The 17,225-nt window shown below is 36.0% G+C and overlaps 1 protein-coding gene across 8 annotated transcripts in view; it reads right to left on the reverse strand.

Moving 5' to 3' along the window:
* The window catches only part of NEBL (nebulette), a 257,190-nt gene that overhangs the window by 76,208 nt on the left and 163,757 nt on the right, over positions 1–17,225 (reverse strand). For 6 of the 8 annotated variants that reach the window (XM_054057765.1, XM_054057767.1, XM_054057766.1 and 3 more), the window contains 3 exons: positions 12,942–13,046; positions 10,733–10,843; positions 4,046–4,156 (listed from right to left, as the gene is read on the reverse strand). The exons of the other annotated variants lie outside the window; for them this stretch is intronic. In XM_054057765.1, coding sequence (XP_053913740.1) covers positions 4,046–4,156; positions 10,733–10,843; positions 12,942–13,046 — 327 coding nt within the window. The remainder of the gene's footprint in view (positions 1–4,045; positions 4,157–10,732; positions 10,844–12,941; positions 13,047–17,225) is intronic. 8 annotated transcript variants of the gene reach the window in all.

The raw sequence follows: 17,225 nt of genomic DNA on the forward strand, positions 1-17,225 counted from the left end.
ATCATCATTGGCAACAGCTTTTCTGATCCCCACTCAAATGGCGTTGAAAACTATTTCCCAGCTCATGTAGGAGAGGCAAATACATTTCTGGCCCATTACAGATTGATGCATTCATCCTTTCCAGTAATGATTGGTCCCAATTACACCAGGAGTAAACACATCATTTTCAGCACCAGTTGGAAGTGGTCCAGGGGGACCGGCTGTTGACAGCCAGTGTCAGCAGAAAGTTAGTCAGTGAAAGGTGATTTTTCTAAGGCAGATGCTGAACAGAGAGTTAGGAAGAGCTTTAACATGATCTGCATCAAAACAAACATCAACATTCGGGTATGCTATTGATCAACTTTAAGATTTGCTGATTTGATCTTATCAGAACTAATGTAAATTTCGTTCGTGCAGGTTGTGGCTGCACAATATACTTGACATGATAAAGAGCTTACTCCTGAGACAATATAGACTTCTTAAATATTCATATTTAGATGGTCAGTGAAACATTATAAATTACCACCAACAACATCATATGGACTGCAAAGAGCATATATATACATCAAAAGTTTGCCCAGTTGTCAACTAACAACTTTAAAGCCGTAGAGTTTCATATATAAAAGTACGATAAAAGATACCAGGGCTCCAATCTCAGATCTGGCATTTCAGTGTTTACAGATGAGTCTATTGCAGTTTCTTATTTGTAAAATCAGAACACCACTTCTTTATTTCATACAATGTAAAGCTGAGAGGAGAATCAATCATTTGAACCAAGCAGAACATATAAATCACTGTGCAAACACTTAATATTGTTTTGCTATTCATAATGTCCAGTGATGGACCAGGTCATGGAACAGGCAAAGCTTGATTCACAGCTTTGAGTACCTTCTTTAAATGCTATGCACAGCTTCTACCCAGACACAATGTGGTGTTTTCTTTGCTTTAGAAACTTAATTGTCATGTCATTTCACTGTTCAGTTACTTCCTTCCATCCATCTGGTCCCCAGCTACACATAAGGCAAAACACTATTTTGTGACCTGATGGTTTTCTAAGGGCCACCACCTAATTTTGATTCCAAGTTTGGAGATTTCCAGATCAGCTAAATTACATCAGTCAAGCACAGGCATAATGTAGGCTGATAGCCCCTATTTCACATTTCTCCAAATGCCTTTGTGTGCCAAAGTCACATCATTAACATTCATTTCAGAAAACAGAACACAATTTATAGTGAAAAGTACTCTGGTTTGGATAAACATGTGCTCGTTCAAGCACTATGTAGTATTCAAATTATTTTTCAAGTAAATTCCCTATCGTTAAAAAAGTCACTTGCGTTCTGAGAGAAATTTTCTTCAGTCTAAGTATTAAGAAAAGAAAATGTTTTTCTTATACACGATCACATTGTTCAGGAGATTTTACAGTACTTTCCTATTATGAAGCTTCAGCCCACGCTCATACAGCATGTTAATTATATTCAAAGTGGTGTGAAGGCCTACAGCACATGGCAGTTCCAAAATGTCAGCACAAATGTATTGTAAGTTGAATACTGTCTTAATTTTTAAAGGAAATTGCACATTTCACAGAGCTGAGTATAAATGTCAGCCTTATTTTAAGGCTGAGTAAATAGTCTTAAACACATCCTAATCCTATTAGATGCAAACCCTGCTTGTAAAGGTTGAATTGAGTTGGCAGAGCATTGTAGGTAAACATGCATTCTGCTCCCATAGGTATACTGTACTGAGTGGTGGATAAAAGAGCTTTGTCCTTCTATTCCCCAGTAGCTTCTCTCCTTTTTCCCTGCATTTTCAAAGCTGTGATTCTACAAATAGCCTGAAACAGTTTGGCAAGACAAATGCTCTACATTTGGGATGCTCACTATTCCATTTTCTGACTCAAAGATAAAAACTCATAAAGCCCTTAATTAAACCTGTACTTACAAAAACAAGAAATCCACAGTGATTCATCATGGTGCCCAAACAATTACCTGCAGGAGGTGTCTAACTCTGCTGAACAATAACTGGACTTACATAACTTGGTCCTTTATTAGTGATAAAGATATATTCCCATTGCACTGCAGCTCCCCACGAGCAGCCAGAAAGAATCTGTTCTTAAGCAGATGAAACTAACTATTTAGAATTTTATGTTGGATACAGAGGGTTTGTTTGATTTTTTGGGGTTTTTTTTGAAGATTGCACAGGCTGAAAACAATTTCCTTCATGTTTTTTTCATTGTTTCTAACATGCTGTTAAAAGTTCTCATTTATCAAAACATCCTTCCCTCCTATGTTTGCCTTCATTTCCTTTTTTTCGCTTGCTTTAAGGGTGAAAGAAGATGAAACAACTGAATTTCATTTACTCTCACATCTGTACCCTGCTCTCCTTAATTCTCTTAGCAGGTGATGTACAGCTGTAGAAGGTGAATGGGGTTTGCACTACCATACTAATCCTCAGACCATGATGAATTTGATTCAAAAACTCGTTTCATATTCCTCCTGGTACACCACCTTCTCTGAGAGTGATTCAAATCTCTCTTCCCAACATGATTTCCTTTCCTTGTAGTCCAACTTTATTCGTACTGCTCGTGGGGAGAGAAGTTCGCATTCCAAGATCCTAAACCCTGTCAATCTGACATCCTGATGCTTCCAACAGCAGAGGCGGATGGAGTTTGGCAGGAAGAGGGAATTCTGTAATCGAGGCAGGTTGCAAATTACTGCTGGGAGTTCCAGCACAGGTATTTCCCAGCAGAAGAAAAAGTTATTCTTCAAACATAATGCTTCCCTGAAGTTTTCCAGCAGCCTTTTAATCAGCGGCCAGCTGTCAAGATTCTGCACACACAGGCATACATCTAACATTGACATTTAGCTTTCAGCCTACATAATCTAAGAGTGTTTGTTACACTGCCAGTAGGGAAGACAGGGTAAATTTAAGTTAATTCAAAATGAACACACAAGTTTAATTTTCTGTATCATTATCAGCAAATCAATATCATGTTTATCTGAAAACAAGAGTTATAAAATCACATAACTACCTGACTTGACTTGCTTACCTAAGAAGAATGGAAGTGAATCATAACTTTAAAGGTATGTTCATGTCAGCTTCTCTTACTGGTTTTGTGTACCCTTTAAAATGACCTCAATAGTTTAGCCAATCTTCTCCTAAAATTTACTTTTCTTGTAATTAAGCTTTTACCAAACTTAAGACACTTTTCTTCAAAGTTATGTTTGTATAATTCAAGACACTAATCTTGGCAGCATTTCCAGCCCTAGCAATGTTGCATTGAGCTAGTAAAAGCTAGCTCAACTGTGAAATCAAACCTGACTTGAAACTTGTAAAAAATGTAAATACTGTTATTAGGCTTTTTATATTGTGCAAACCTAAAAAAATACAAAAAGTTAACAAGTAGCTGTAAAACCAAAAAAAACACCACTTCAAAAAAAATAATGCGAACTACTCTAATTTATTCCTAAATTATTTAAGTAAAACTACAAGAACAAATACTTTGGTCAATGGCATAAGCTAGTGCCACACGTCAAACTGAACTCTATGGCTCAGATTGTATAAAATAACTTATAAATTGTTCTTCCAAACTCATTTGATATATACTCATGAGACAGGAACAAAGTTATTCAGATGCATAAGTGTGCAAGTCTGGGGCAGAAACAGACCCATCCTCTAAACAGAACCCATGAAGAACTACCCAAATGTTGACAGTGTAATACACTGAAACCACGCTGGTGTTCATGTAAACAAAGAGCTTTACACACTTTCAAGTACAAGGAGGTACACATGAACTCTGAAGACTTGTACTTGTGAATTTATTTCAAACTAATAGCACTTAATAACAAGTAATATTAATAAACAATAACAACAGCTTTCCAATACAGTTTAGAATGAAAGTCACATACCATTACTCATAGCATATTTTAAACAAACACCATGTCCCAAATTACTTCAGAGCAAATAATGTAAAAAAAAAAAAAATCAACTAATGAAATATGAAAATATTCCATCTCCAATTCATTTCAATTAGGTATAATAGATTTATCTACCCAAAATAAGTACTTACATCACTCTGGTATTTACTGACTTCCATGGCATGCTTAATATCTGGAGGCTCCTTCATATGTGCATAATCTGAAGTTCCTTTTTCAGCATTGTGTTTTCGCTTGTAGAGAACCTGAAAAGAGCAACATTATACTTCTGTGACCTCAGCAGAGCAGGTATAATAATATAAGCTGGGTTAAACCCAGTGTCATAGTGCACCTGTAGTAATGAAAAAATGTAATAAATAATTAAGCTCCTTAATGCAACCAGAACCCTGAAACAAGAGCAGCTTCTATCAAAAACAGAGACATATGAGGCACAGTCAGCAGAGAGATTTCTCTGAGTCTGTTATTGCAGTAGAGGTTTGAATAGGCAGGAGTAAGAAAAAGAAATATATAAAACAGAAAATTAACCTTATCGAGTTAGGGAAAGCTTTTTTTTTTGCTCTAAACACACTTGACTCCGACAGCTAAGTAAATATTTCCTCAGGTTTCTTTTTTATTTCTTGTGTTATCAGAAACAAAAGAAAAGATCTTGTGCATTCCTCATAAATAAACAAGTTTACACAAAATACTCATAGCCCAAACATCTATTTGTTCTACTGTTAGGAAATTACTCGCACAATACATTTTTTGACTAGCCCCCAGGTTCACAAAGAAAACAAATATTTACATTCAATTGCCATCATGGTAAAGGAAAATGGAATTGGATTGTGAGTTTATAAAAAACCACATTTTTTTAATAGAAACTGAGTTCAATGTTGGGCATTCATCCAGCTTTCAGTGTACTATGTTATACTTACACATACGCACACTCACATACTAAAACTGCCTGAAAAGCTGATCTTGCACTTATGCTTGTCAGAAGCTTTTAGGCTTACATCAAGAAAATTCATCAGGTTTTGATGCTTGAAGAAGCAGCAAACAGCAAGTAAATTCATTTTCTAATAGCTCTCAGGAGCAAGCATTAAAATAATCCCCAAGAAAATAGCAAATATCAAATAAGATTGAGAGCTGACCAGGAGGAGGAGGAGGAGGATTTGATACTAAAACCCTCAACAGCAATAAAAGAAAACTCTGAAAGTTTTGAGGTGGGGGGTCTAAGACAACTCTTCTTAGGACAACTCTACATGGACAGCTCCCCACAGGGACAATTCTACACAGACAGCTCCCCAGAGGGACAAGTCTACACCCAGAGCCCAAAATCCTAACCCCTAACCCTGACCGTAGCCCTAATCCTATCGCTAACACCTCCCCATGTAGAGTTATCCCATGGAGAACTGGCCATGGAAAGTTGTCTCTTGGAGAGCTGGCCACGGAGAGCTGGGCTTTTCTGTGAGATGAGAACTCTTGGCTGTGGTGATTCAAACTGTTTTAGGACACAACAGTAGGACTGTGAGAAAATGTTGTATCTGTTTGTATTTAAGCCAGAAAGATTGCACCTGAGTCACAGACCAGGGTGCCCAAGACAATATATTAATGTCTGTCCTAACCTATCTCCGATTACAAAATTATATATAGACTGAGAGATCAAGACAAAGGTTGTTGGGTTTTTTTGTTGTGCACTGCTAGAATATGAATGAACGTATCAAACTAAGAAACTTTATAAGTGCCATGTCCTTCCTCATACAGTGTAAATTCAAAATGATCAGGCCTCTGGGGAAACAAACACAAATTAAATTGAAACAATAAGAGATCTATAACCTTTCTATATTGATTACATCTTGCAACTGACAAGCAAATATTCTTTAACAAGACTGAAGAATCACTGAGAAATTATTCCCTGCAAAAGTGTAATGACTATATAAATATATGCCACAAAAACTCTTTTCCTAGTTCTCCTGCTTCACATTATCACTTTTAAGATGTTCCTCACTTCATACCACTCTGAAAAGCAGACTTGTACTGTTACTTCCAAAATCTAGTAATTTACAGATACTTTACATTCCTGCTACAGATACATTCCTGCTTTGCTGGTTCAACATCTGCATTTTTCTGTTGGCAGATGGGCTGTGTAATCAAGACATCAGAAACCAAAAGCCCATCAACTCCCAACATAAGAAAACTAACATAAATCGTAATTGAGTGTCTGCTGTCCTGGGAAAAGATTATTTTTCTTCATATTAATGTAGGAATATTTGACTTACTATATGACAGCTGTGTTACTCCTGTTTTTTCACATTATACTCATTAAATGACTTAAGTAACATTGAAGCAATCACAACCTAGGTGGATATCAATAGTTGTCTTTCTTAGTTTTGGACTGTTTAGTGAAGAACTTTTCCCTATAAATCAGTCCCAAAGAAGCATGAAAAAAATGCTTATGAAGATTATTTCATCAATGTTGTTAGAACTATTATTTTACATGTTAGCCTGTGTAAAATCATTTCTCACTTCATGCTAATTTTCAAGTTTTAGCTAAACTGAATTTTCTTTATCAAACCTACATTTGAAGCTACTCTACAGAAAGATCAAGTGTTAAAAGTCAGCAATGTATCCTCCACTCTATATTGACACTATTCATTAACTTCAGAAATACGAGGCAATTATTTAAGTAGGTATGATTTCAGACTGAACTAATTTGTAAGTACTTATTTTTTATTTTTCACCTCTCTCTCGTACCCTAGTGTGTCAATAGGAAGCTGCATTAAGGAAAGCTTTGTGCTCTGTTATCTTAATTCTGACTGTCCCTCTGGTTTGGCATACTTTAGCACTATTAAATTTTTATTTTTCTATTTCCCTTTACAGTCAGTAAGCTGAGCTCCAAACTTAAAAAACACAATGTAGGATTTTGTAGTAGGAAATGTTCAAGAACACAAAAAATGCCATTTTAGTCTCTAGATAGAGAATTGAATTATCTGATGTACTTGTGTAAAACAAACCTAGAGAAGTCCCAGAGACTAATACCTGCTACCATAAAAAAAATCTTGAATATGACATTTAATATCATAAAAATCATGCAGAGTTACATTAAAAAGTCTGATAAAGTGTAATGTGAGTGGAAATGATGAAGTAAGTCACAAAAATAGCTTTATCATAGTAAAAAAATCTATACGCAAGTAAAAACAGGATTCTGCCCACAAGTAAGAAAAACTCTGAAACTTTCTCTGGAAGTTGAAATTATTGCTTAAGATTCACTTGACTCACCATCTTTACTGAAAAACAGAAAACACTGTTGAGCATTGACATATAGTTACTATTTGAGATATTGCCCTGTGCAAAGGAGAAAAGTAAACTGCCTTCAGTTTGCTTTAGATTATTCCTTTCAGATAAGAAGAAAAACAGCGCAATCTCTTCTCATGGCAGAAATAAAATGATGAAAAAAGTGATGAAACACATACTTTTTTTTCAAAATTGTTTCCCCCTCAAGCAATTTTAAATACCTTTATCATTGTTTGTGACACCTTATTAAAAAAAATGTTCAGTGTAAGGAAGAATTCAGCATACTGGTCTTCAGACAAGAGAAAGACTTGGCACAAATCTACCAAGGATCAGAATTTTTCCTTCAGAAAGATCTTCCACAGGAAGATTTTCCAGAAATCCTTTTTTTTCCAGAAAATGTCCATTTCCTATCAGGAAAATGAAAAAGAGGGCTCCCCACCCTTTTGCTTTTATTGCAGAGAATAGGGAAAATAGAGGCAGCTTTTTAGGCTGGTAAGGAAGGTGAAATTATGTGTTGAGGGCAGACGTTCTGCTCTCTCTAGCTTACCCTGGGGACAGCTATGACAAAAGAGAGAAAGAGGAAAATCTGGCTGCTCAGCCTCAAGAAGGCTATTTAAAAGGCAACAGTCAAATTGTCCATGCAGATGAAAAGATGAAATTGATAAAAGCCAACCAAGTCCATGTGGCTCTGAAACTTCTTTTTCATTCTCCTGAAGCCTTTTTTTTTTTCCCCTAAATAGTGTCACTATTTTTTCGGTCATAATTACAGATGGATTTCCTTCTCTATGCGTATTTATTTCCATCTTCATGCCAGTTCTACATAAAACACAAAAGAACAAATATGGCCTTTATGCAAAAGCCAGCAGAGGTAGTCTTGGTTCAGTCTTTCCTCTATATCTTGAAGAGGGAATTGGGCATAAATCAACACAGCCAATATGGGAAGAAAGATCCACAGGAGAAGAACTACAACAACCAGGGTGTTAGGATCCTGTCAGTGCTGACATTTTACAGCTGGAAGTCTGCAGAACACGGTCCTGGCTCTGTGGAAGTCAATCACACTTGCCATATCAATTAGAGCATGCAAAAGTGATAAATGGTTCTACAGTAGTCTGTTTGCTGTGGGAATGACAGTGAAGGGCATCTATGTGTGGGGAATAATTTCTTATGAGAAAAAAGAAATTTTCCCTAGTTGCCTCCAAGTTCTTAAACCCTAAGTGTGATCTGAAATGGTGTATAATATTAATAAATTGGGCCAGATCTCGGTAGCCTGAAAAAGGAGCTGCTGAGCAGCAGCAGCGTGGCAGCACCATTTCAGAATTAAACAACTCATGGGAGAGACCATTTGCCAACTGTGTAAGGAGATCACCCGGGGAGGCATACCAGCCTCAGCAATCCTGTTCTAGCAGGCTATAGCAAGGTGAGTCAGTGGAATTTTTTTTCATACTGTGATCTCCTAGTGCCAGCACACCTGCTTGGCAGGTGAGGCAAGGAATCGTGCCAAGAACATGGCATCACAGAGCGAGAAAACACTTGCTGGATCTGGCTAGAAAAGCATTCAAGAAGATCCTAGTGTCCCAGATGCATGAAAAGGGAGTCAAAGGTTTAAAGGTGTTCTAATGTGGACAGGGAGGTAGACGTTTACTTGTATTTTCCACCTCTCAGGAAACTCGCACCTTCTTAAAATCAAATTACTATAACTAGAAAACAGACTGCAGTTCTGTGCTTGCAATAGCCCTTTTGCAGAAGAGTTGGCACAACAGCCAGCCAGTGCTGTTCCCTCTCCTTCCTATGGCCTTAGACTCCTCTTGCGGAAGTGATGACCTGCAAATTCACAATCCCAGCTAGAGAGCTGCAGTAGAAATCCTCTCTGCCATATCCTGACCCAGTTGAAATCTGAAATCTTTGTATTAGCTACTTAGGTACCGCAGTGATAGGCACAATACGGATTAGATCTGAATACTGCAGAGAAGATTTTCCACTAGAAAATCCCCTAGGATCTCTCTCAAAGTAGCATTAAATTTAGGTCCACTGCAACACGAACCACAAGTTGGAAAAACGTGTCAGCATATATTTAAGTTTTATGGTAGATTATGATTTATAATACAACTATTCCTATGGGGGATGGTATGAATTTTACAGGAAAAGTTTTCGCTTAAATATATCTCATCCTATATGCATATTTGTTTCTCTACGACTGTTGGATGATTGAAGAAAACCTTCAAAAAATACCAAATGAAAATGTTAGTCTTTTCCTTAAAACGTTTTTTATGATGAATCAAATGGTTTCATTTTTAGTCTGAGTTACTTATTTTTTTCTGGCACATCACTGATGTTAATTAACCTCATTTGCACAAACTAATGTAGAATGTATTCATTTGGAATTAATCCAGGAGTAAATCTGTGGCAAACTACTTAACTACTGTTTTAGAAATCAAGCTAACAGTTTAAAACTGTTATACAAGTTTAATTCCCAATTTATTTCTACTATAATTCTTCTAATCTCTCACTTTGCAATGAAATCACATTAATCTCATTTCAGCTACTATGTTGCTTTAGCTTGAGTGTATATATGTTCCATTTCAAACTATGAAAACTAAAATATATTTTGTTATTTGTTTAATATAGCCCTGATTAAAACATTGTTTTAAACAAAAACATTTCTCCACAAGCTGTCTTGAGATTTCAGTGCTCTCTTTTGTTATGAATATCTTTCCTTGTTTGAAAAAAAAAAAAAAAATCACTGCATTAGAAGAATGCATATTGAGCTAAAATTAATGATATGGATTTAGGACAGTGTTTGCTTCACAGACTGGCTGTATTAAACTACACGTAGTTAATATCTTTAGGAGAATAGAAGGGCAAACCAAGAAAAATGTGGAAATGCTTGGTGGACAGAAAGCCATGACCATCTATCAGCTGTAATTCTCATGAGTAACAATGAAAACCTGTAACTTCATTCATGTGACACATACTTAACATTTACAAGTCCACTGAGATCAATGGAAATGAAGGGTCTTAAGCACCTGGAGGCAACTGAACAGGAATTTTCAGTTTTATTGTGCTTGCATGTTTTACACTGCGTTCAATAAATTTGATTTCATATTTTTAATTCTATAAATACATTTACCGCTATAAGGAGGTGCCATTAGAAGTCATTAAAGTATTTTTTTCCTTCAGCATCAAACATTTTATAAACCTAATATGACATCCAAATTTAAGTGGTTGTTACATAACATTCATCTGTTCTATAAACATAGTGCAGTGTCACTGAATTCAATAATTCCTTACTGCATTCATGGATTTCTAATAGATTTCATTGGATTGTTGAATGCACTAGAGGTTTTTAAGTTTTTATGTAATAAGCATAACAAGTAAGATTGTCAAATTTTAAAAGTGAATACTTCTTGAAGTTAAGAACTTATGGGGATAAATACTGGATGATAAAATCACCCAAATAAATCAAATGTCCATTCAAGTATATTGTTCAAATTGGTCATATTCTGTCACACGATTCATACAAAGATCATTTTTGTAATTTAAAATTGTACCTTGCTCTGAAGCTGTGTTAATTCTTTTGCAAATACACTGTCAATTGTGGCTGGCATCTGCTGATAAAGAGAGTTGGAAAGGTCTTTCTTAGCAGCTCCTTTATACTTCACCTAGAGGGGAGAAAAAGGTGACATATAATGCAAAAATTAAGACACAGTAAGCACACTAACTATTTTTTTTCTATTAAATAAAATAGCATAGGCCATAAGAACTAGAAAAATCTAATGCTGTCTTGAACTTTGAAGCAAAACCAGATCTTTAAATAATAACTTTAAAATACTTCAGGTGGATGTGTCTAATTCCCGAAGCAATGCAAAGTATCTCCTAATGAAATTCAATCATTTTGAGGAAGTATAAAATAAGATAAGCAAGGCAGTTCTACCCTTTTTAAAATCATTTCCAAAGACCAAAATTACCTTTTTTCTTTCCGTTTTCCCAAGTTTTGCACAATGGGAGCAATGAGAGGCCAACAAAAAAATATTTTGCTATTTAATAAGTAGTAGCAATTAAATGTAACTGGAAAGGACAGGAACACTCAAGTTATCACTTCTACCATAATTTCCACTTAATATTTTTATATGAGAGATTCTTTTTTAAATTACTTTTTATTTATGAGGTACTTTCTCCAGCATTCAGTACTACCAATTCCTTACGAAAGGGTTTTATGAGACAAGCCAGAATAATAGTTAAAAATCTGGGAGGATTTGCTTCAGATCTAAGTTTTTCAAATTCATAAAACCATGCTGAGTATTGCTGTGAAAGTAATCATAAGTATCAAAGATATCTTAAATGATACTGCCTAATATCATTAATGTACTGTGCAATATACAGATGTTCATTAGAGACTAGTTCCCCATACGTATTTTATATATATCAATAATTTGCTGCAACGTTTGTTGCTATTTCCTGAAACAGAGGTCTCTCTTTCACTGCAGTAGGCATGCTGTTAAGAATTTCAGTGCTCAAGTTTTGCAAAAACAGGTTATGGGACACTAGAGGTCAGTAATTTACAGGATACACCATCCATCACATCATTGGATTCAGGTAGTGCTGCAATAAGCAGAGTGACGAACAGTGTGATAACATAAAATATATAGGGTTTAAAATTTTGAAATTTCTATCTCTAAATCTCTGACTATTAGCATCTTTTTTTTTTTTAATCGAACAGATTCTCTATATTGTGCTTTTGTAGGCTACAATAGTCTGTCTGTTAGAAAGTATAGTTTCATCACATTTATGCTCCTTGGGACACACCACTTTCTCATAAAATATGAAGATAAATGTAACAAAAATATTCAGTAGATGCATCTATATTGAATGCAGCCACAGCAAATTGATTTATATCAGGAATAGAATATCGAATGTATAAAAATTGCATAACTCAAGACTGATATACTGAGATGTTCTTTATCACAATTATAAAGGTAGCACACAAAAAATGGCACCAAAAATTTAAGTGTTCTCATGGTCACAGTGACAGAAAAATCACTCAGAAACAGCAGTTCCTCAACAAGAGCAACTCCCTGTCAAGGAAAACTTCTGCTGCTGTTCTCACCTCTGGAAAATAATCAGAGATGCAATCCCGCAGCACCTGGTACCTAGAACATGAAGAGCTGGCAGTAAACTCTGCTCTGGCAATTTGGAATTCGCAGTTCTTTGCCGCTATAGTTGTGTGCATGTGTACATGAAGACCTAAAATCTCTGACACGGGTATGTATATATGTTCATGCAAGTGCTCAGAGGACCTGCAGATGACATTGACCTGATGTCTGCCGAGTCCCCTTGCTGAAGGAGGGCAGGGGTGATAACATGCTAACAGTTTCCTTGTCTCCTTCGGTTTGGTATCAGGCTGTGAATTCTCCACTGCAGGGAAACTATGCACACGTATAATTTGCAAATCTCATCACTGCAGAATAAGAAAGAAGAAATCTTTTTCCTATCCTTGTTTATTCATCTATAATGGGATAGCTAGGACTACCTCAGAACCATTAGTAAAATATCTTGGAATCCAAAAATAAAAGTGTTACATAATTCCAAATTTTTCTCACTCACACACAGATTATACACTAATTACAACACTTCAGGCCACTTCAGCTTTAAACACAATTGTTATTTGAAATAAACCATCTTTCCCCTGCTAAAAAACACCATATTCAACTGAGGGAAGGATAAGAAGCAAAGAGAATTCTTCAGTCTTATAGGTCTTACCTCAGATATAAAAGCACCGAGACTTTTCACATGTTTTAGCTGCGGGGTGTCAGGTACAAATATGCACTTGCCTTTAGATTTTTTAAACTCTTCTTTATAGTGTATCTACAAAAAGGAGAAAAAAGAATTATTTTCTTTAAAAAAAAATTTTAAAAAAAGAAACTGGCTATTTTTATTTAATATTTTTAATTATGATTTTTATTTTATTTTATTTATGGATACCATGCTGAGTGGCTTGCAAATACCTCAGGCTGGATCAAATTAAGCCATAAAGGGAAACATCCAGTTCTCACACACAGTATTAGGGCTACGTAAAAGTCATAGAACCATTTAATAACAGAAATGAAAAGGATATGACTTTTCTCTACATTTACAGCACATTTTCATTACTGTTGTAGATGTTCCAGTATCTCTAAAGAAAGGAGAATCACATAATAGATCTCCTTGACCTCAGAGACAAAATTGTTAAACTAACTTCTTACACAGACCTGGCAAACAGAATCTGAATAACATAATCAAATGCCCCTTCACAAGTCCAAGAGAAGAGAATGCTATTACTCATTCATTGGCTACAAAGCATCCAATCAGTCATGATACGCAATAAGATAATTTCTTTAAGAGTGAACAAATTGTAAATTAAGCTATTTTTAAGTCATATGTATGCAAGAAGGAAAACATTTTTGAAGAAAAACACAACATATTTTGAAAAAAAAAACAACAACAAAACACAAGCCCTTTTTCTTACCATGGGGCAAACAATATGGGCAAATATAATAATCACATGACTGCTGGGGAAGTCAGTGTTACTGTTTGTATTACTGAGACTGCAAGAAAGATAAAATCTATGGACATTGTAAATGTGTAGGGACCTTTATTATGTAAGAACTGCATGAAGAAAGTGCATAATGATGAGACGGACTATGTAAGTTTTAAAGATAGACATTTTACATGAATACCTTAAATGTTTTTAATGACATTTCTTTCTTTGTACATAGAGTAGTTTAGTTCAATGCAAACTGAATTATTTAGTATTAAGCTTTCATGGTTATTATCTGCTACCATTTCTCTAACCTCATTTTCACATTGTGCCTAACAGCAGCTTGCATTTATGCACTCTAGACTTGCTGACAAGCACTGACAGAAGCAATATGATCTGCATCTGAGCATTACAGAAATACGCAGTCTTAATTTCCTCTTTCTCTGAATCCTTAATGGATATCACAAGTTCTATGCTCCTCTACAGGGACTTGGAAAATTCATGAGAAGGGTGGCAAATTCCACAGAATCAGCTCCTGCACTTTCTGATGCAAACCTTTTGACCACCACAAAATGGACTAGATAATCTCAAATTCATCTCAAATTGATGTCTATATAATTCCCACACAGGAAATAATTTTGGTTTCTGTTGAGTTCATTCAGATTTGTATTGCTGAAGAAATCTACATCTCATTACTGAACCATACTGTCTGCCTTTGTGGATTACAGTGTATTCTAAACAAAAACTGTTTGTGAATAATGGGTGTAAAATTTCCACATATCACGATTTTACTCAGGGGCCCACAAAATCAATGGTTCATGTAACTTGCCTGTGACACTGTACTCCTAGGTAATCACGAAACAATATACAAAAAGGGCAGATTTATGATAAATGTGAGCACGCACTTACTGTTCAACCTGCACACATGCATGCATGTGTGTTTATGTATGTGCATATGAACAGCTTAAAAAAAATAAGGCTTCATAGAATTATGTTTATTCACAATTATAAGGCTGAGAAGGGACATGGGAAATCTACAGAGCTGATGGTCGGCTGGTTTAGGTTTGATGAGTGTTCCCAGTTGAAACTCCTGTTAGAACTGAGGCTCTAGTAAAGGAGATGGAGAGTCTTGCTGCTCCCAGTTTAGATAAATCACCCACAGATATCTGAGATCTCATTGTAATTACATCCATTTTAATTACAGAACAATAATCCATTCAAAAATCCTACATGAAAGCTTCCTAGAGTATCCCTTAATTAGGGGGGAATGACAGAACATGACTAGAAGAAACAATCAAAGCTGTTCTGCTGTTGAAGTCATGTTTTCAAAATAACCAAAAGCAGCAGAGGACTAAGGCCATCCCCTTGCTCCTTTATTATTCACATTTATTATATTACTCCCTAGAGGCCACAAAATGCAAGCAGGCTCACATGAGCAGTTTAGAGAGAACATACAACAAAATTCATAGTCAAACTCTGATCCAACACGCTCCACTCTGCTACACAAGTGTTTGCATCACTTGGAATCAGAAAGATGGAAGATGAAATGGGACAAGTATTATGAAGTCATGACATCTGCACTTAAAGTGTGCATTTATTGTAAATGATGTTAGGCTTAAGAGGTTGGCTATGACTGAACATAACCAATGGCTGGAAGGAACAGGCAGAGAAGATAATATTCCTCTTAAAAGTTTGGGGTTACAAATCCAATATCTAAAATACTGAATAGGAAATTTTGCCTACAAGTGACTTACCCTTCACCAAAAAATACATTGTTCAGGTTGAGTGGATGTGGTAAGCCTTTTGAGAAAAACAAATGATAGGAAAAAATTTGCAAATTATAGCCTGGAGCCACCACTGATATTTTGATATACTTTTGAAGTCCAATAGCTCACTACAGGTCCAATTTTTAATAGCTCTCTCCTGATCAGTTTCTTCTCCCTGACTCATCATAAAACTATTATACTCTGACCAGCAGCACAGCTTTCCAGTAAAAGTAGATTAAAATTCCTAGACAACCACCAAAACAGTAAGCTTTAATTCCATTTTTTTTTTTAGTGGATGTTTTATGGCGAGATCAACTCTATAAAACAAGGGCATCCAACCTTTAGGCCAAAGCTTCCTGGCTCACCAGGAAAATTCATCTTGCCCATGGCCTGTTCCATCAGCCTTTTTCACACAGGAAACACAGGAGGAAACTGTGTGCTAAAGGAAAGGCTCTGATAGTAAGTCATCTTTCCTTTATGTTCAAGGGCACATATAAATCTAACTTGAATATGAATATACTTTAAAACTTGTCCTTAATATCTTTAACATGAATGATGTAACCTTGTCTATAGGTATTATGCCAAGGTCCATTTTAGCACTGTCATCTCTCAAAGACCCTATTAAGTTTAGAGAAGCCACAAAAAGGTCTAACCTTCTTATGACACACCAAAAGGGAACATTTAGCACTCAGGATTCCCTCTGAAACCCTACACTTCTTAATTTATAATGTCCCAAAAGACTGAGAGCTGTGTCAGATCACAGAACCATGTAAAACAAAATCCTCTCTCTGTGGCTGTAGAAATCTAGAAGAAAGCATGAGAAGAGGGCAAGCATACAGTATTTTTGCCCCACAGTATTTTACTATTTTCCAGCAATTTGGACTTCAAAGCCCTCCTGAGTTAGAGGCTGTGGCTAGTAACGGTGAGTCCAGAGGAACAGCTCCACCTCAAACTAGGTGGTCACAACCCCATTGGTATGAGTGGAAAAGTACTCTGTTTCTGCACTTGACTCTAGTTCTCTTTGGTCCTTACTTTATAACAAAGAGATAAGCTAAAGCAAATGTGGACTCCATATGAGGACATTTCAATGGCATATAATACTACTTTTTGTTATAGGGGAAAAGAAGAACCGCTACGATACATTACCAAAATTCAGCAGAAATCTTCAGAAGATAAAGTGTCTGCCCATCAGGTTTATGATGGTTTGGTCAATGATCATTTTACTCATATAGTAATTCCCCTCTCTGCTTTTAACAGTATTCACATCACACAAGCAAAACGAAGGAGAGATAAAAATATACCAAAATGTAAGTAATACAAGAAAATAGACACACTCAATTTTGCTATCAAAGAGAAAAGGCCTGGAAAACAAGGTAATTCATATAAATCAAATATATATGACCATTTTGAAAACATTTGTGGAATAAAATTGCATAATGGAGGGAGATTAAATAAAATGGCTTTAGGGAGAAACAATCCGGGGGGTATCACAGCCACAGAACAAATGTCTGCCAACCTCCAATGAAAACAGGGATTTCCTCAAGAACCAGAGCACATAAACACTTCACAGCTTTCCCTATGTACAGTTCAAGGCTGAGAGTTACCCATGCACTCACAGCTGCCATCATAACACTTTTTTAAATACATATTGCCAAATTAAAGTCAGCCTGAAAAGAATGCAGGACAAGTGTAGTGCAGCCCCAGTATCTCATCCACGAGCACCCCTGGAGCTGTGTCCTGATGGAGGAGCTGTGCTGACAG

This window comes from Cuculus canorus, chromosome 2 (genome assembly GCF_017976375.1).
Source record: "Cuculus canorus isolate bCucCan1 chromosome 2, bCucCan1.pri, whole genome shotgun sequence".
NCBI classification, from domain to species: Eukaryota; Metazoa; Chordata; class Aves; order Cuculiformes; family Cuculidae; genus Cuculus; species Cuculus canorus.